Source organism: Sus scrofa, chromosome 17 (genome assembly GCF_054392235.1).
Source record: "Sus scrofa isolate SSC_HxYL_T2T_F1_AM1 chromosome 17, Sscrofa_HxYL_maternal_Yorkshire_Landrace_v2.0, whole genome shotgun sequence".
NCBI lineage: Eukaryota > Metazoa > Chordata > Mammalia > Artiodactyla > Suidae > Sus > Sus scrofa.
The window spans coordinates 30,604,818-30,625,177 of NC_139399.1; the positions used below are offsets into that span (position 1 = coordinate 30,604,818).

At 37.8% G+C, this 20,360-nt stretch overlaps 1 protein-coding gene across 8 annotated transcripts in view; it reads left to right on the plus strand.

Annotated features, from left to right (window-relative positions):
* MACROD2 (mono-ADP ribosylhydrolase 2) overlaps positions 1–20,360 on the plus strand; it is a 2,051,375-nt gene that overhangs the window by 655,158 nt on the left and 1,375,857 nt on the right. For all 8 annotated transcript variants that reach the window (XM_085004514.1, XM_021077531.2, XM_021077533.2 and 5 more), the window contains one exon: positions 10,928–11,044. In XM_085004514.1, coding sequence (XP_084860640.1) covers positions 10,928–11,044 — 117 coding nt within the window. The remainder of the gene's footprint in view (positions 1–10,927; positions 11,045–20,360) is intronic.

Genomic DNA, 20,360 nt, shown 5'->3' on the forward strand with positions numbered 1-20,360 from the left:
AATCCAAGCCCATCTCTCAAAATTATTTCAAGAATTAAATATGTGGTGGGAGTTCCCATCGTGGCACAGTGGTTAACAAATCTGACTAGGAACCATGAGGTTGCGGGTTCGATCCCTGGCCTCACTCAGTGGGTTAAGGATCTGGCGTTGCCCTGAGCTGTGGTGTAGGTCGCAGACACGGCTCAGATCCCGTGTTGCTGCGGCTCTGGCATAGGCCAGCAGCAACAGCTCCGATTAGACCCATAACCTGGGAACCTCCATATGCCTCTGGAGCAGCCCTAGAAAAGGCAAAATGACAAAAAAAAAAAAAAAAAAAGAATTAAATATGTGGTGACTTTATCAAAGGTATTTAAAAATGTAGCACATTATCATGTGACATATTCCCAAAAGATTTGCTGATCAATTGAAAGTTGTAGTCTCCATACTAAGATATTCTTTATATTACCAATTATTTTTTATTTTAGGAAAACCTAATTTTGAGCCTTTCTGTCCTATTCATTTGCCTTCCAAGGGAAGGAACTATTGTTTATACTTCTTTGCATGAATGGGGGATAAGAGAGAGTAGGGATTAAGAATATAGACCTTAATTTTTTAAAAATTTTATTTAAGAGTTGATTTACAATGTTGTGTTAATTTCTGCTGCAATAGAGCAAAGTGAATCAGATATATATGTGTTCTTTTTCATATTCATTTTCATTATGGTTTATCACAAGGTATTGAATATAATTCCTTGCGCTATACAGTAGGACCTTGTTGTTTATCTATTCTATATTTAATGTTTGCATCTGCTAGTATCTACCTCCCAGTCCTTCCCTCCTCCATCTTCCCTCCTCCTTGGCATCCACAATACTGTTCTCTATATTTTTAAGTTTGTTTCTGTTTCATAGATAAGTTCATTTATATCATATTTTAGATTCCATATATAAATGATATCACATGATATTTGATATTTGTCTTTCTGACTTCACTTAGTAGGATAATCTCTAGGTCCATTTATGTTGCTACAAATGGCATTAATTCATTCTTTTCTATGGCCGAGTAATATTCCATCCTCTCTCTCTCTACATATATATTTTTAGGTTTTTGAGGAACCTCCATGCTGTTTTCCATAGTTGATGCACCAATTTACATTCCCACTAATAGTGTAGGAGAGTTCCCTTTTCTCCACACCACCTCCAGCATTTCTTATTTGTAGATTATTCATGATGGCCATTCTGACCAGTATGAGGTGGTACCTCATAGTAGTCTTGATTTGCATTTCTCTAATAATTAGCAATAATGACTGTGGTTTCATGCAAACATAGACTTTAAATTCAGGTAAACATGGGCTCTGATCATGCACTAATTCTGTAAGTTCCACTTTTTTACTTGTTAACTAGTCATTCTAGTAAATCCTATCTGTAAATATTTTTCCGATGCTTAAATATAGAAGCATAACCAACATTTATTGGCTATTTCCTATGTGCCAGAGCTTATTCAAAATGTTGTCATATAACTAACTAAATTACAAAAATCCTATAATTTTGAATAGAGTTCCTATAAGGGCTCCCAACTTATAGGTGAGAAAATCAAAACATAAGGAGATAAAATAATGGCATTAGGACTCAAGCCTCTGACTCAAGAATCATCCTCTTTCCACTTTGCAATTCTGCCTCTCATAAGGTAAAAGCATGTAAGTCACTTAGCACCCTGGAAGGCACATGGTAAATCCTCAAAAGATGTGACATATTATTATCATTATTGTATCCCCTCACAGCTTCTTGAAGGATGCTTTGTACAAGGTAGTTTAATAAATTTATGTTGATTTGATTTAGAAAGAACTCTGTTGTATCCTCTTGAGCTTCTAAGGGATATATTCAATGAGAGAGCTTCTTACTTTTCAGGCTAATATGATTTATGTGGCAGCTTTTAGATTAAGTTACTGTCTTTTATTTACAGAAGAAGATTAAATGAATATGTGCAGATCTAAGATCTTCAAAATCCCCCTTGCTAAAAACTGTTTAGAAAATTATCTTTGCAAGACAAGGGAGAGACCTCACAGGGTCAATTTCTAAAATAACTGGGTTTCACTAAATGGTGCTTTTAGTATTTTTTCAAAACAGATGTTTAGAACCCTTTCCCAGTTCTTTTTTTTTTTTTTTTTTTTTTTTTTGCTAGCTCTTACTGGTATAGGGTATTTGATGGACTCCTATTCAGTGCTTTATGGCTTGCTTTTTCCTCTCCTATTTTCAGCATCAATTTGTTTATAAAATGGGGAGTGATACCTGAGGAATGCCAGAGAGGCAGCTTGGAATCCCTGAGTGAAATAAATCCTAGGTCAGAAAAATTGATGTGTTTTTATGTCCCATTTCCTTTGTCTTTATTTTAGCTATTTAAATACTGGGTTAAGACTATCCTATAAAAACATTCTCAAATTCTAAATATCAGGTAAAAACTGACAGAAGTGAAAAACAGTTTCCCCCAAGCACAACTGAAACCTGTCTTTCTACCCAACCATCAGATGGTCTAATTCTCTAGGCTATAGTGTAAGAAAACTTAGCTAAGATGGCCTAATTAATGGGCTTAGTTTTCTGAGTTTAGCCTTTGTTAGGTAACTGGAGGAAGTATGCCGGGAGTTAAAGACCCTTGCCTTAGTTAAGCATTTGGCTGCAAGCATTCTAACTTTGCTGTCAGGATGGTAAATGACAGGTGTGCTAAGACAGAAGAAAGCCTGGGCTTTGGAAGAAGCTGCAGCCAGACTCCTCTTAGTCCTGATGAAGAACAGCCCTGTACCTGACCTCATTGCTCACTCCATTCCTAGCTGACCATGCCACAGGCAATTTTTAGGTAGTCCTCAACCTTTATCTTCTATTACTCTGTTTTTTTTTTTTTTGAAAATATTTTATTGAGGTATAGTTGATTTATAATGTCCTGTTAGTTTTAGGTGTGCAGCACAGTAATTCAGATAGATAAATAAATAGATAGATATTTTCTTTTTAAGATTCTTTTCCTTTATAGGTTATTACAAAATACTTTATTCAAGTATAGTTGATTTACAATGTCCTATTAGTTTCAGGTGTACAGGACAGTGATTTATATAAAAATATCTATGTAATATCTCTATATATCTATATATACATATCTGTATATATTCTTTTTCATATTCTTTTCCTTTATAGGTTATTACAAGATATCTAGTAGCATTCCCTGTACTATACAGTAGGTCTTGTTGGTTATCTCTTTTATATATAGTAGTGTGTATCTGATAATACCAAACTCCCAATTTATCTGCTCCCTACCCTTGTTCCCTTTTGGTAACCATAAGTTTGTTTTCTATGCTTGTAGGTATATTTGTATTTTGTAAATAAGTTCATTTTTGTAGATAAGTTCTTTTAAAAATATTCCACATATAAATGATTTAATATGGTATTTGTCTTTTTCTGTCTGGCTTATTTGGTTTGGTTTTGATCATGAAGTAGGAAGAACAGCTATTTGAGTGAGTAGGATAGACTGGCTTTGGTGTTCACTGAGTCCTCAGACTCATGCCAAAGGGAATGAACATGGCCAAGATAACATGTTTCTTCTGGTAGTAAAGTCTTACTATTTTGCATAAAAGTTTAAATAAACAGCAATAATCAGACTGAATGAAAATCACCATTGTAGTATTTGCAACAGAAGTAAATGTATTAGTCAAGACACACTGCTGTTACAAACACCCCCAAAACTCAGTGGCTTTACATAATAGAAGTTTATCTATTACTGATTTACCACCCAGTATGGGAAGTGGGGATGTGGTAGAACTCTGCTCCACAGAGTCACTTAGGGATTCAAACACCTCCCAATTGGTTGCTGTATCATCTCCTGGGGATTTGGGGTCTTGCACTGGATCCTCTGTATCCAGCCTGCAGAGAACAGCAGAGGATGTGTGAAGGTTTTTTAGAGATTGGGCATAGAAGTAGTTACATCATTTTTACTCACACTCCTTTTAACAGAACATAATTTCATAACCACACATAACTAGAAGGGAGGCTGGGAGGTTCTGTCTAGCTATATACCCAGGAAGAAAAAATAAATGGGATTTGGTTAATCTATCTGTGTATAGAACATAGTTTTCTTTTTTCCTATAGGATATATGTGTGATAGGATAAGAGGCAAAGATAGTCTTAGCTTTCTGGAAAATTGGGTTCAACTTTTACACTCTTGATCTTGGATTTTATTTTATTTTTTAGTTGTAATTAGGTTTAGACATTTTGGATTGGACTAAATACATTCTGTGTCAGTGTGAATGTTAACTATTGATCTTCTATTCCCTCCCACCCTGGGGTGAGGGTGAGAGGGATGAAAAAGGTGCTACTATGTTGAATCTCACATTTGGTGACTATTGTGCTTGCTGCCTTTTTAGCCTGACCCTAAGTGAAACTAAAGGAGCAGTTTTTCCAGGAGGCTGCACTAGACCTGAGAGAAGTGGATGAATTTTCAGGTTGTTAACACTTATAATATAGAAATTCAACACTAGATTTGTGACCACAGTTTTGCAGCTGTGTATTTAACTTTACTTTTAAAAATTTTGATTCTTTGGCTTTAAAGTAGCCTGACCACCTCTTCGGTATTATTATTATTATTATTATTACTATTTTGGAAGTTGCTCAGCCAGGCATCAAATCCGACCCACAGCTGCAACCCATGCCACAGCTGTGGCAACACTAGATCCTTAACCCACTGTGCTGGGCTGGAGATTGAACCTATGCTTCAGCAGTGACATGAGCTGCTGCAGAGACAACACTGGAACCTTAATCTGCTGTGCCATAGCAGGAACGCAGTATTATTAAATTTAAAAAAAATCTATACTGATTTTCCTCTCAAATTTAATTACATTTAATTAAATTATATTAAATACCTACAAAATGTCAGTTATTGAGAAAGCTGGGGCTAGACAAGCAGCTGATAGACCAAAGAGGAAACATACATTCTGCTGTGATTATGTAACAGTTATAAAACAGCCTATATGTATTAAATTAGGATAGAAACCAGAATAGTATGGGAACATAAAGTGACACTATGTTGCCCTATAAAAGATGTGATTTTTTTTTTAGAGGAGAAAATATTTGAATGGGAAGTTGAAAAATGAGAAAGAACTTGTAGGCAAAAAAGAAAAAGGGAGGGGTATTCTGCAAAGAAATCATGGTGTGGGTAGAGAACCATAAGGCTTTAGATGTGGCCATATCAGATATGTGAGGAAAAAGAATGGAATGATATGAGGTTAGGGGGCATATTGGAAACATGTTTTTGAATAGTTTAAAAGATAATCATTTGGAATTAAGGGTTTCATAATGTAAGATATGGGGAATAGCAAATACCACTTACATAGGGAAGTGATAAAATCAGATTTTCATTTTAGGAAAATAAGTATAACAAAACAGTTGATTATAGATTCAGAATTTTAAATACTCATATTGAGTTTGTGCATATAGAGATATTCTTTTTTGTCTTCCAAAGACATAATGATACTTTTAATCACAGAACTGATAAATTGATATTACCACCACCTTTTTCCTTCACACATTTTTATCTAAAGGTCCACAAATATAGCTCTGAAATAGTATGAAATCATGTTTTAACTAATCAAAAATGTGAACACTTTAGCTACTGATAATGACAGAATAGCGTTTATTAGACTAGCCATTCCATTTATTGTATAGATTCTTGGCAAAATAGAAAAACAATAACATGAAGTATTTATTGGCACTAGAAGCAACTAAGAGCAGGCAATTCTCTGAAAAGAAGAAACCACACTGGGTGAGATCTCCATTTAAATGTCTTTGGCCTTGAGAGCTCCCTCTACCCCACCTGCCAAATGGCTGACAGAGCTAAAGCAGAAAGCAGTAGGTTTATTGGCTTTAAGAATCATAGAAGTGAAATTGGGGTTGTCTGAATGACTTGGAATTGAGATGAGGATCCCAGAACAGGGAGAGTGGAAGCTACCAAATCTATAAATGAATACCTCTTTAATCCTTGGCCAAGTCTTGAGCTGTGCTTGTGCAGGAAAGACTCCATTGAGTCCAGGAAGAAAACGAAAGCTGGAAGGCTGAAAACACTAAGCAGAGTGTTCATTGTCTTCTCATTGTAGGTGTATAGAGTTTAGAATTTCAATCCCTCCATATTAGAGGGATTCGGCAAACACCTTGGAAATCCCACTGAAACTCCAGAAAGACCATGCTTTAGGAGTAAAGACCACATCCTAGGACTAAGGGAAAAACTGAAATAGACCTGCCTTAATGAAGCCTCCCTACTACCTGGAAAATTATTATCAGTAATTTAACTACTTCCTAGGATAAATTCCAGTACCTCTTGGAGGAAGAAAATAAATTCTAAAACTACTCCAGCATATTCACAATGTTCATATGCCATCGTAATTACTAGACATTCAAAGAAACAAGAAAATGTGACCCAGAGTCATATGAAAAATCAGTCAACATAGACAGATTCATAGCTGACCTAGATATTGATATTAGCAGATAGAGACTATAAAATTACTATGTGGAACCTGTTAACAAATTTACATGAAAAAATGGATACAATGGGTTAGAAGAAGGGAAATTGCAGGAGTATGATGAAAATTGTAAGAAAAAGAACCAAATGAAAATCTCAATGACTGAAAAAATAAAATATTTGAAATTTTAAGAAATCAATGAAACATAGTACATTTAACACAAATCAGTAATAAAAAGACAATAAAAAATTAGAAAAAGACATGAACAGACTCTTCCAATAAATGGCCAATAAGCACTTGGCAAGATATTTAACATCATTAAACACTAGGGAAATGCAAATTGAAGTTGTAATGAGATGCCCCTTTATGTCTATTAGGATTGCTAAAAAATTAAAAAAGGCTGAGAACACCAAAGGATTGCCAAAACTTAACTCTCATACTTTGCTGGGGTATATGTAAATTGGTATAATCACTTGGGGAAATTTTATGTTAGTTCTTTATAAAGAAAACATATACCAGGTCAACAATTTTACTCTTAGGTATTTATCCAACAGAAATGAAAACATACAGCCCCAAAAGGACTTGTATAAGTATGAAAATTTATTCATAATTGTTAAAAATGTAAATACTCCATTGTCCATTTACACAAGAATGGATAAAGAAATTGTGGTATAATCAACAATGGCATATTACCCAGGAATAAAGAGGAATGAAGTACTGGTACTATACTTAAGGTCTTGAAATAACCTATAATGGAAAAGAATCTATAAAATGACATAAATATCACTTTGCTATATACCTGGAACTAACACAACATTGTAAGTCAATTATACTCCAATAAATTTTTTGAAGGAGTGAAATACTAATACATGCAACAATATAGATGAATCTCAAGAATATGATGAGTGAAAGAAGCTGGCCACCCTCCACCATTTCTTATGTGGAAGTTATACATGAGGTTTGAAATTATGTAACAGGCAAACCTTAGCTAAAGTAACTGAAATCAGCCACAGAAAAGAAACTCATGGACTTGGAGAACAGACTTGTGGTTGCCAAGGGGGAGGGGGAGGGAGTGGGATGGACTGGGAGTCTGGGGTTAATAGAAGCAAACTATTGTATTTGGCATGGATAAGCAATGAGATCCTGCTGTATAGCACAGGGAACTCTATCTAGCCACTTGTGATGGAACATGATGTAGGATAATGTGAGAAAAAGAATGTATGTATATATGTATGATTGGGTCACTTTGCTGTACAGTAGAAATCGACAGAAACTGTAAATCAATTATAATGAAAAAAATAAAAATCACAAAAAAAAAAGAACTTGGGCTCTCTCTGGGTGATGAGATGGGAAATTGGATGGAAAGGGACAACTTTTTAGAGTTGATGGAGCCATTTTGTATTTTTCTTTGCATCATTTCTACCTGAGAGTATACATTTGTTAAAACTCATCAAAACTGCACTTAAACTCCGTGCATTTGATTGCATGTACATTTTAACTCATAGATAGAATTGATAGGAATTTAAAAGTAATGTAATATGGTGGTTCAACATGCTACATGCAAGAATTAAAGTAAGGCTATCAGGATTCAAGTCCCTAAGGCAATGAGCTATAGAGGTTAAGAGCATGGTTGCTTCAACAGACAAACTTGGAGTTTTGAACACATTGCCAATATTTTGTGAATATAGGCAAGTTATTATCCTCTTCTAAGCTCCTATAAAATGGAGATTATAAAATTAGTATCTACCTTATAAGTTTGTCCTCAGTATAGTGCCTGGCACATGGATGCACTGAATTACATTTAAGCTGTAGTCATTATTTTTAAATGGCTCTTCAGCTAGACTTACATTGCCCTAATGCAGTCATGAATGCTAGTATAACCATGAAGATTTTGAGAATTAGATATTTTCAAACTGTATTAAGCTGCAATCTAAATAATGCAGATCTTATTTAACAACATAAGATTAAGTACATTATCAAATTCTATTTTACTTATCCATTTCAAACTAAGTAACTTATGATCTCTTTGCTAAGGAAAAATAGTCACTTTAAAATACTTTTCTTAATGTTGTAAAAAAATTTACACAGAGGAATTAGGACCTAAATTTTTTTCTTAGCAGTCTCATCCTCTGTTTCCTATCCCATAATCGCTTTTTATATTTTGGTGTATGAATTTCTGGTACATATGCAGGTGTATTGTCTATAATTTTATATAATTTTATAAATAAAATTTTATAATTTTATAAACAAAATTGTGGCTATACTATATGTACTTTTTTAAACCTGTCATTTCACTTAGAAATCATTTCATATTTAGGACTGACCCTATTTACATATAAAGTTGCCCTGCTCTTATTTAACAACTATGTAATAGTTTACAAAGTAAAACTGCTATGTGAGTGAACAAAATTTATCAACTTTTTTTGTAAAAGAAAAATTGTATGTGTGAATATGCGTGTGTGCATAACCTGTGAAAGAGAATCAGAATGTTGAAGAATTCTGTAGGTGGGAGGGCAAATTGTGGTTTTCATGTTCTTCTTGTTTCTCTACATTTTTTTTTTATTTTTAAATAAGAAAAATAGCTGTTTAAAAATTTACACATAGATAAGTAACAATGACCTACTGTATGGCACAGGGAAATCTACTCAAACTTTTTAATCATCTGGGAAAAGAATCTGAAAAGGAATGGATATATGTATATGTATAACTAATTTACTTTGCTTGTACACTTGAAACTAACACAACATTGTATATCAACTATACTCCAATAAAAATAAAATAAAATTGATACAAAATTTCCACCTAAGGAGTTTAAGATAATAACTACCATCCACAGGGCAAATAACATTGTACCACCAAGTACCATTCTGATGCCTCTCTGGTATTATATTATTCACATTCCATGCTCAACCCTGGTAGGTGCTACCGTTACTGACACTGATTTCAAAGGAAACTGGGGCTTGAGCATGGTAAGGCTGGTAAAAGCAGAGTCTGGATTTCAACCCAGGTTTTCTGAACTGCTATAATCTAGAGTAGTATGGAATGAGTTCATTTTGCGGTGAGGGTCTTTTAGGCCCAGGTTTATTCTCAGGCTTTACAGGTGTGTTACCAGTGATATAGTAAAGCCCAGACAAGCTTGTTTTCCTAGGAGACTTGTTCAGCCAAAAGTGATGTCTCCATGCCAGCTGGTAGTAGCAGATGCCACTTGGTCATTAGACCAGTTCCATGTACCTTAGTGACAATCTATTTGATATCTGGCTTCCTCTCAAAATAATAATAATAATAATAATAATAATAATAATAATATGACTACTAGTACTGCTGCTACTACTACTACTAAAACAATAATCAATTACATGGCATTGTGTGCTGTGGAGGGGGCGGGTTCTTCAGACCACTAATGTCCCCGTCTCTTCACAGCCTAGATTATTATTCTTCTCTCTTGTCTCTCCGTTTCACAAGCTTGCGTTTCCTTTCTGACCAAGGGGCCCCTTCAGTAACAACTAAATTACGTGCTGATGATCTTGTTGCCCTCCACCTGTGAGCTTGCCCCCAATCTAGTCAAATAAAGCCTTTATTTCCAAAGGCATCAGATTTGCGTTTTCACAAGGTGATTCTCTTTGTAAAGGGCCCGGGGGGTGGGCGGGAGCGAGAGCCAGAGAGCAGATGAGCTGATGAGACCCTGAAACCAGTGGCAGGAGGGCATAGGCGTGGGAAGGGGGAGGGTCACAGAGCCTGCTGGGTTAGCAGAGCTGGAGCAGGAGCCACGGGGGTTCTGTTTTCATCCACATCAAGTGAATTCTGAGCATTTTAAAAGACCTAGGCTACCCCTGCCTATCATCTAGCCCCTGTCAGATGCCCTGAAGACACACACAGCATTGATGTCTTGCCATGGAGTGGACAAGGGACTTGGAGTTGGCCTGGTTATTTTGCTAGCTTGACTCTCCGTTTTGAGGTGACTACAAATGTTCCAGAGGGCTTTCCTCACTTGCTTCTCGACACTTTTTTCTTCTATGACCTGCGGCGTGTTGGGGGCAACACTTACCACCTTGGAGACAGAACTGGTGGCATGTCTTCCCAATACTGTGTTAGGTGGCACAGAGTTGGTAGCTTGAAATCAGACATGGTGGGACTATTTAGCCAAGGGAAGTTGGACAATGCTACAAATCAGAGCTCCCCCCACCTAAAAAAACAAAAAACACAAAAAACAGAACTGTTCTTTACCATTTAGCCTCACGCTACTTCTGAAAACTTTCTACTTCTTCTCACTACACAAATCAAAGGCACAGAGAAAGAAGCGAACAGTGTTTGAGGGATTAAACACAGCAGGTTTTTTTCTATGGGGCTATGGTGATTTCTAAGAGGAAAAAAACTGAGTTCCTTTGCTTTCCCTATCCCAAGTTTTGCATTTATTTCCCACAGACCGAATATGGGCTAACTTCTTTCTCTCTCCTCCAGTGGATGGCTGTATTCATAGAGCGGCAGGCCCCTGTTTGCTGGCTGAATGTCGTAACCTGAATGGCTGTGAAACTGGACATGCAAAAATCACGTGTGGCTATGACCTGCCTGCAAAATGTGAGTACAGCTCTTTTGAACACTCTTTCAAAATCAGATGCGCTCTCTTACCTTGTTTTACTCCTCAAATAATTGAAGAGCAAATGGTAGTGGTGTTTTTAAATTAAATGTGCTTATATTAAGATTTTGTACATGATAACAAAATATGTTTTCCAAATACGTCTCCAAATGTATACATGTGTGATGTTTAATGTAGGTGATTTTTTTTTGTTCAGACTTTCAACACTGTCTCTGAAACAGAAAAATAAAAATATGAGCAAAATATACATTATCGTTTTTAAGTGCCTTGGAGTGACAGCTTCTGGAAATGATGCCAATTTCTTATTCCTTGTTCAGGTTTCTTGATTGTGGATGTGTTTGGAGCAAAGGAGATCAAAGTGATATATTGTGTTTTCAGCTGCCATGTAAAGGCTGATTGGCAATTACAGCCAAGGCATCTGTCACACTTGGCTTTCACGAAAAGCCAATGGAATGTGGTTGTCAGTGTGAGAATGTATTTGCTCTTTGAATGTGGAATGGTCAAAATTTCCATTATATTTGAATGAAGAGAAGCATTGCATTTGATTGACCTTGTTGCTTAGTCATTTAGCCAGTAGGGTGGGGTGCTGTGGAATAAAAATACTGAAAGAGAGACTGGTTAAAGGCACAGATTTTTGTTGTTGTTATCCTATAATCTTCAGGGCTTGAGAATTCCAGGCTTCAGGGCTAGAGGCAAAGGGTTTCATTTCACCTTTAAGACGTGCATTGATCTGGAAATTGGGAAACCAATTAGTTGTTTATTCCATTCACCTGCTTCTTATGATGCCTCCTGGGTCTGTGAATACATTTTATGTAAAAGTGAAGTTGATTTTGTGTCTGTTTTAGTAGTGGAGAAAATGTGACTAAAAAATTATAACACAATCTTTGGGCTCTGTAGAGACACGTTGTGTAAGAATGAATTTCCCATGGATATGTGTCAGTGGAGAGGCAGTGTGTTATGTTTTGAATATTACTTTGAAAATATGTTTAAACGAGGATTTTTAGTAAATAGCAACATATTAAAATGGCATTTTTCTTTGTAAACTTTATGATACTGTATCTGTGTTCTTCACAGTGCATTGCTAGTGAAAGTACATTTACTGCATACTGTTTAATTTTTTCTGTAATGACTTGATATTTTTCTTTCCCCATTAGTGTTTTTACCATGTGTGAAAGAGCAAATCATGTACCAAGTGGTCCTCCCTCCGACTTGGAATATATATTTATGTTAAATAAATCCTTTATGTGTGATGGCGTTTAGAGCTATTCTCCCTCTGATTCAGGCCGTGAGCATTAAAAGTGGTTTCCCTTTCCAGGATTATATGGCTCCAAGTTTACCCATATTGGTCATTTTTCCTTTTTGCCACCGAACTACCTTCACAATATACTTGTTTTATACCACCCTGAGGACAAGCAGATTATTGATTATTTTCAAACTGGTATCTGTCCACAAACCAAGGAATAAACCTCATCTCCTATTGATTCATTACATGCTTAAAGCACAAATCAAAAATTCTTCAATGCTGAGATTTCTGAAGACAGATAACTTCAGAATTGTCAACTATGTCTGAATAAAATGGTGGCTCTGCCATCTGGATTGACACGGTGGTAATCTTGTCTCAGGTGCTTGCTCTTGGCTGACCTCCCTCTGTGTAAGTTAGGCAGCTTCCTTTGGATGCCATACAGCTCAGTTCAGGGTTGCGAAAGTCTTGGGCAACACTGGACACTGAACTACAGCGATCAATACACACCTGTCCTTGAGGAAGTCCATGATTGGGATTCCTGGACATCCTGGAGCAGGCGCATCTTTGTGAGTAAGGACTCTAGCCATGGTAAGTCAGTCCACAGGAGTCAGTAGAGAATCTGTCTGAGCTGAGACACTGAGTCAGATGACACATTTATCTGAACCACTGCACACTAGTCCACAGGGCACATCTAGTAAAAAAAATCATCCAGCGGGATAGACATTCCCAGGCTGGAATGGCAACGCCACCTCAAGAAAGTCGCAAACATGGAGTGTGTGTGAATAGATCTTGTTATTTCTCCATATTTAAGGAGATAAACAATTTGTATTAAAAAACAAAAAAAGCAGTGAAGGCAGTATGAAACGAGTAATAATAGCTTCCGTTTTGTAAGCTTACGTTTTATCACCTTGTAGAATGTCACAGTATTTTCACAGGCCCTTGTATTTTAAATTATATTTTATAAACATTGTGTGGGTTCATTTTTCCCTTGTCCTATCCCCGAGAGTTGTTTTTCTTTCTCATCAATTTGGTTCAGCCATTTCAGAGTCATTAACAACCCACAGATGTGCTTTTGTAGAGAGAGAATGAAAAGGGAGCTCATTACATACTGTTTGGGTCATTTTCCCCCCATATTTAATAATTCCATGACAGTTTGACAGCAGAGTCTAGTTCTGATCTGTCCTCTGTGACAGCGGTTTTATCATTTAAGGTACTAAAGCCAGTCATCCAGTCACCAGTGATAATATCTTCATGCATCAGCAATTTGTTTGGAAAATGCTCTTGTATGGGTTACAGACAAACTTAGTAATTTTGAACTGGTCTTTGGTTCTTTTATGCTTGCTAAATTAATCTATTCATAGATGCTTGTATTTGAATTAATTACACTTCTAGTCTGTATTCTGTGATTTCATCATGATTGGTGAAAAGATAAGCCTCAAAGACTTAGTGTTTCTTCACTGCTTGGATATTTTGAATGATTTCCTCTGATGTAGAATAGCCAATCATTCTTTTCAAAAGTAATCTTTAGAGTGGAAAGAATATCGGTCAGTATTTCCCTCAAGGCTACTGCTAAGGAAATAACTTAGGATGTGGAATAAGGACTGTTTATATAATTTGACCTTTTGGTAGCTTCTCTTTTACAATATTAGATATTTTTGGATTCATAATAAAATATAGATTCCTATAGATTTTTAGAAGCTTGTCAAAAAGTTGGACATTTCCATTCATGCTATTATCATTCTACCAGAGGGTCAGCTTCTGGTGGGCAAAGTTTGCCCCTCTCAGTTACGATTCTAGTGTCAGTATCTAGCACAGCCTCTCCTAAATATGTGCTGAATGACTGTGAATGAGTAAGTGATCAAATGATGGTCTCAGACATTTTCAACTGGCAAGTGGATTTTTGCCTATTGCTTCTACTTCTAATTATTTTCCTCCTGCCATCCATATGCTGCCCAGCCCTGGTAAATTAATATTCCTAAATCCAGAGTCCAAGTAATTGTCTATAAGGGTCTAGATGATGCGGCCCTCCTTCCCTCTCTAACGTCATCTCCTACCCTCTCCCTCACTCACACAGGCTGCTTTGCTGGATCTTTAACACCTGTGCCTTATTAGTGTTCCCTGTATCTGGAATTCTGTTCTTCTAGATACCTACCTTGTTTACTCCCTCACCTACTTCAAATCCTTGCTCAGATGTAACCTCAGGTATCACCCTAACCAACTTATTTTTAATAGCTCCTCTGCTTATTTATGATTGCTTATCTGTAGCATTTAACCTACAGATATACCGAATCACTTATTTATTTTGTTTATTGTCTGTCTCCTTCTACTAAATAAAGGCAGAGATTTTTCTCTGCATCTTTTTCATTTACCGTTTTATCCATCCAGCTTAGAAAAATTTTTGACCCATAATAGGGGATCGATATTTGCTGAGTGAATGAATGAAATCTTACTCTGCTTCTTTCAAAATCCTTCAGTGGATGTTTCCTCAAACACAGACTTGCCGGCCTGCTTAGCTTTGGCCTCCTGTAACTTACTGCCTTATCTTGAGCTACTTAGAACCATCTGTGTGATCTGAATTGCTCAGATTGGCATGTCTGTACCAATCTCTTCTGGGGGCTTTCTAGAAAACTCCTTTCTACTGGTCTTCCAGACTCAGCTCAAATATCACTTCTGCCATAAGACAACTGAGCTAAAAATGCTTTCTTTTTCTCACAGTCCAGAAGACTGCATGATAACATATTGAGAGCACTTTTCACTTGCCACTTTTTATTGTTGTATATGCAAACTTTCCACCTTCCTAGCAGTCCCTTGTGTATAATGTACTAGAGCAATACCTATCAAGTGAATTAACCATGGCAGACTGGTGGATTCTTGGTGTGGGGATGCAAAAAATATATACTAATATCCCTAAGAAATGATGCGATCAGTTATTCACAGTGTTTTTAAAATTGTATTTTAACATACATGTAATTCCAAAATTCCTTGTGTAAGAAATTTCCTCTTTTTATTCTTTTTATATTTTAGGGCCACACCCATGGCGTATGGAGGTTCCCAGGCTAGGGATCAAATAGGAGTTGTAGTCGCTGGCCTACATCACAGCCACAACAACATGGGATCTGAGCCGCGTCTGCAGTCTACACCACAGCTCACGGCAGTGCTGGATCTGTAACCCACTGAGTGAGGGCAAGGATCAAACCTGTGTCCTCACAGATCCTAGTCAGATTCCTTTCCGCTGAGCCACGATGGGAACTCTAGAAATTTATTCTTAATGACCTTCCCCTCAGGGTGACCAAATGAAAATAAAGAAGTCATGTTAACTTTACTTAATGATTTTCAGCATTTACTGTTTTATCTGATGTCTATTCTATTTCTTGAGAATGCTCCACTTTTAGGCTTTTGGGCTGAATAATCATCAAAGATAAATGGAAAAAAATGTTAAATTTGTACATATAAAATGGTGAAATCTGTTTCTTTTATTCCTTCTATTTGATCTTTGTAAGACATCAAAGGATAATATTAGCATCCCACTCAGTTTTTCATTAATCATTTGAAAGGAAACTCTAGGGTGAGAGACCATAGCATAACATGCTTGAATAGCATAGAGTGGTGGAAATCAGAATCCTTATTTTATTCCCAGGTGCGATAATAATCAGATGATAGTAGCTCAAAAGGTACTGTTGATAATAATTAGTGCTTCTCTTGTGCCCTTCATCAAGAAATCATAGTACTTTGAGACATTAGCTCATTAGTCCTTTTGAAATTTCTGTGAGGAAGTAACATGACAGGAAATATTTTCTTTTAACACAGAAACTCAGGTACAGAGAGGTTGAATCTGTTGCTCCCAGTAACAGGCTGAGTTCACGTTAGAGACATGACAGTGACCAAGTATTCTTGAGTTGGGGAGAGAATCTGTGGCCAGTGTTGGCCAGGCCTGCTGCTTTTTTTGTAAATAAAATTTTTTTTTCAGTCCATGTGTTTACATATTGTCCTGGCTGCTTTCACGGCACAGAACCGGATAGTTGTCCCCAGGATTGTAGGGCCACAATGCCTGAAACACTTAGTACCTCGCCTTTTGCTGAAAGTTTACCAACAACTGGTCTATGGCAATCCCCACTTCTTATACAGGAGAAAGCTTGGATTTAGAGAGGTTAAATACTCAAATTCTTGAGAGTCAATGTGACTTTCTCAGATCACCGTGGACAAAAGTGATGCTAAAATACCTTGCTTCTGTTGCCTCAACAGAACATCACTTTGGGCAGATGATTTGAAGCCTTTTAAATCTTTTAAATTAGAAGACCACCTTGGGGAAAAAAAATGCCTGGAAAAAAATGGGTCATTTTTCTCAATAGGGCCAGCACTGGAAAGCGAATAAGTCAAGTTCTCTGAAGGGAGAGTTAATTCAAACCACCAGAGTATTAGGCAATACATCTTTATTCCCTGCCTCCTCCCGCAGTGTTAGTCACTGTGCTGAAAGGGAGCCTGTGGTCCTGAAGAAATCCAGTGTCTAAAGTGGGTAACTCAGAAGATGGCTCTGAGTCTGTCTTCTGCAAAACACGGCCTGATTTCAACCATCGTGGCTCCCCCAGCAGGTGTCTGATTGTGAAGGCAGTGGAGAGGGCATGCTGCAAGTGTATGACTGCCAGACTCTGATGGCGACCCGAGGGCCCTCAGGAGCCCCTTCCAAAATTAAATGATTTATATTCCATAAAGAGAAAAGTGGCTTTTGAAGAACATCAAATCATCTTCCTTCCTGAAGAGAGAGATGGGTTTGTTCCTCCTAAAATCAACTCTGATTTGGCTCATTTTCCTTCAGTGCTTCAGGAATTTAATTTCTATCTGAACCTGTATCTTCCTCATTGCCACCCTTTTCATCAATAGTGAGCAGTTTTGAATAGTTCATCTCCTTAATGGTCCTCAGAAATGGGAGTTCCCGTCGTGGCGCAGTGGTTAACGAACCCGACTAGGAACCATGAGGTTGCGGGTTCAGTCCCTGCCCTTGCTCAGTGGGTTGACGATCCGGCATTGCCGTGAGCTGTGGTGTAGGTTGCAGACGCGGCTCGGATCCCGCGTTGCTGTGGCTCTGGCGTAGGCTGGTGGCTACAGCTCCGATTCGACCCCTAGCCTGGGAACCTCCATATGCCGTGAGAGCGGCCCAAGAAAATGGCAAAAAGACAAAAAAAAAAAAAAAAAAAAAAAAAAAGAAAGAAATGCCTGTGGAAGGGAGGAGGGCAGAAGGTCCTTGGGACGTGCTCTCTGGAGCTGGGGCCATGTTATCACCTGGAAACTGGTGAGAGAGGCAAACTTGTCCCAGACCTGCTGAATCAAAAACTGTGGCTGAATAAGCCCTCACGTGCTCCTGTGTGAGAACCATGACCTAAACGGTCGTGTAGCTCAGGACAGAACCCTGGCCTGCTGATTCCTTGCCCTGCACAAACACAAGGCACCCTTTTGGGGTACAGATTAGGGCTTTCTTTGAAGGAGACTCTTACATGTTCTTCTTTTCCTTTGTGGCATTTTCACAGTTACAGATGGCATCTGTGTTTGATTACATGCTTATTGCATGTCTTCTCAAACAGAGTAACTGTTTAAGGAGAGCAGACATCACATGGGTCTTGTTCACCCCTAGGATCCTTAGCACCTAACATATTGCCCAGTACAGTGCTGGAGGCTTCAGATACATATTTACTGGAGGGATTAATGAAGCATTATCTTCGTCACAGTCATAGCTGTACTGCCAGAAACCAACCAAGAGGTCCCTCCGGATAAACCTCTATGATTCCAGAAATTGGCCAAGTTGGTATTGCTGCCTCTGCAGCATCTCTGCTATCCTATAACCCAACACACTGCTTACTCAAGACCCTAGCAGTGCAGGAAAGCACCGGGAGGCACACTTGGCTTAATTCGCCTGCATGCCACACATGTAACTTACACTTAGATGGTGTTCTTTCATTTTCTCTTTTTTATTTGACCCATTTCAGTAACATGGATTCCATCCCCAAGTGGCTTTGTGATGAAATATCTAAATGACTCTAATAGCAAATAGTGTTTTTTAAAAAAATATCTACAGTTTGGAAGCAACTAGTATTTACATTGTTGTATTACTGGCTGAGTGTGGAGTAAATGCCTGTACTTGGCTTGCACCATTTGACATCTTAGCAGGCCTTTAAAGGACATTGTCTATACCTTCTTTTTCCTATATGATCAATAGGAGAGAACAGTGTAAATCAATTCTGAGTAATAATGTAAATGGGCTCTCGAAGGCAATTCCTGCTGTGAAATAAGTAGTTAGCTGTGACACTGGCATTAACTGCCGTGGGGGTAATCAGCCCATGGATGTGTTTAATCAGAGTTATCAGCTAAGATTAAAAAGAGCTACTTCTGTGCAGGGATAATCATTTTCAGGATTTAAAAGATGAATATTTGAAGGTGTTCTCATAAATTAAAACCATCAGACTTGCTTTGAGTAATTTAGGATGCTTTGAGGTCAGGCACAAGCAAACAGGAAAGGTTAATCTTGGAGTCACAGTAGTTAATGTGCAGGCACTACAGAATACAGCTATTGAAATAAGTAGCAGATATGGAGTTCAATGAAGAGTCCCCCCCAGGGCTAAAATGTCCCTTGTGCTATTATTAACATATGTTATTTGACTAAAACGTGGGTAAACTTATTAACTGTCCTTGCAACGAATCACTAATCCCAAAAATTAAATATTAGACCACTTTGTGGCTTGATTAGAGGTGGTTCTGGTTGGAAACATTGGTGAGACCAAGTTCTGCACTCTAGAATAAATGATTGAATCTAGGTCAGGGACACAAAAGTCAAGATAGGAGGTCTGAGGAGGTCTCAGGAGAAGTCCTGAATCTAGGATTTTCTAATTGTTTGGTAAAGTCCCCTGAGCCTGAGTTTCCTCATCCATGATTAGCTGGGGGTGGGAATAGATACCTTAGGCATATTTGCTGAGGGGCAGACATAGAACTACTGTTTGACGTATAGATGTATGACTCTATTATTATAAAATACTTCCTATACCTCACTTATTCAACTAGTGTTCAACCAGTGTTCAACTTATTCAACCAATGTTCATTGACTCCTTTGAGCTAGAGTGCCCTTCTGGGGTATAGAAAACTATGGTGAAGAAGATAGACAAGTTTCCTGCCCTCTTAGAGCTGAAGTTCCAGCAGAGAAAGGCAGAAAATAAATACATTTACATAAAAGCAAACCTCTCTGATGATGGTAAGGACTATGAGGAGAATTAAAAATTCCAAAAGAAGGAACAGTGGAGGGAGGGGACTACTTTTCCCACAGTGGTCATGGAAGGCCTCCCTGAGGAGGTGATGTTTGAGCTGAGAGCTGCATTGCCATTTGGGGAGAAAGTCATTGCTGGCAGGGTGAAAGCTCTTTACTCCTAGGTTAAAAAAAAAAAATCCACCCTGCCCAATATGTAAAAATGAGATAGATAGTCCATTAATTTTTCAATTGTTCTTCCTTGCTACAAACATTTTATTTTAGGAGTTCCCATTGTGGCTCAGTGGGTTAAGAACCCGACATTGTCTCTGTGAGGATGTGGGTTTGCTCCCTGGTCTCGCTCAGTGGGTTAAGGATTCAGTGTTGCCATAAACCGAAGCATAGGTTTCAGATAAAGCTCGGATCTAGCATTGCTGTGGTTGTGGTGTAGGCCAGCAGCTGCAGCTCTGATTTGACCCCTGGCCTGGGAATTTCTATTTGCCACAGGTGTGGCATTAAAAAGAAAAAAAACCTATTTCAGTTCTGGCTCATACAGGTATCACTGCTACCGCTAGAGCTGATGGGAATTTTAAAGCTCATCTAATCTGACCCCCTAACTTTACAGTGAAAGAAACTGAGACCCTAAGAGATTATTTAATTTTTTCCCAGCATCATGGGACAAGGGACAGCAGCATTGACAACCTAGGTATCTGTACTCACAGTAGAGAGCTCTAGAAAGAACATTAAAATGCACTGCCTCTCCTGGTCTCTTTGATCCTACTAACCCCCTTGTAGGAGTATTGTGAGAATTTAATCAACTATTAAGTGA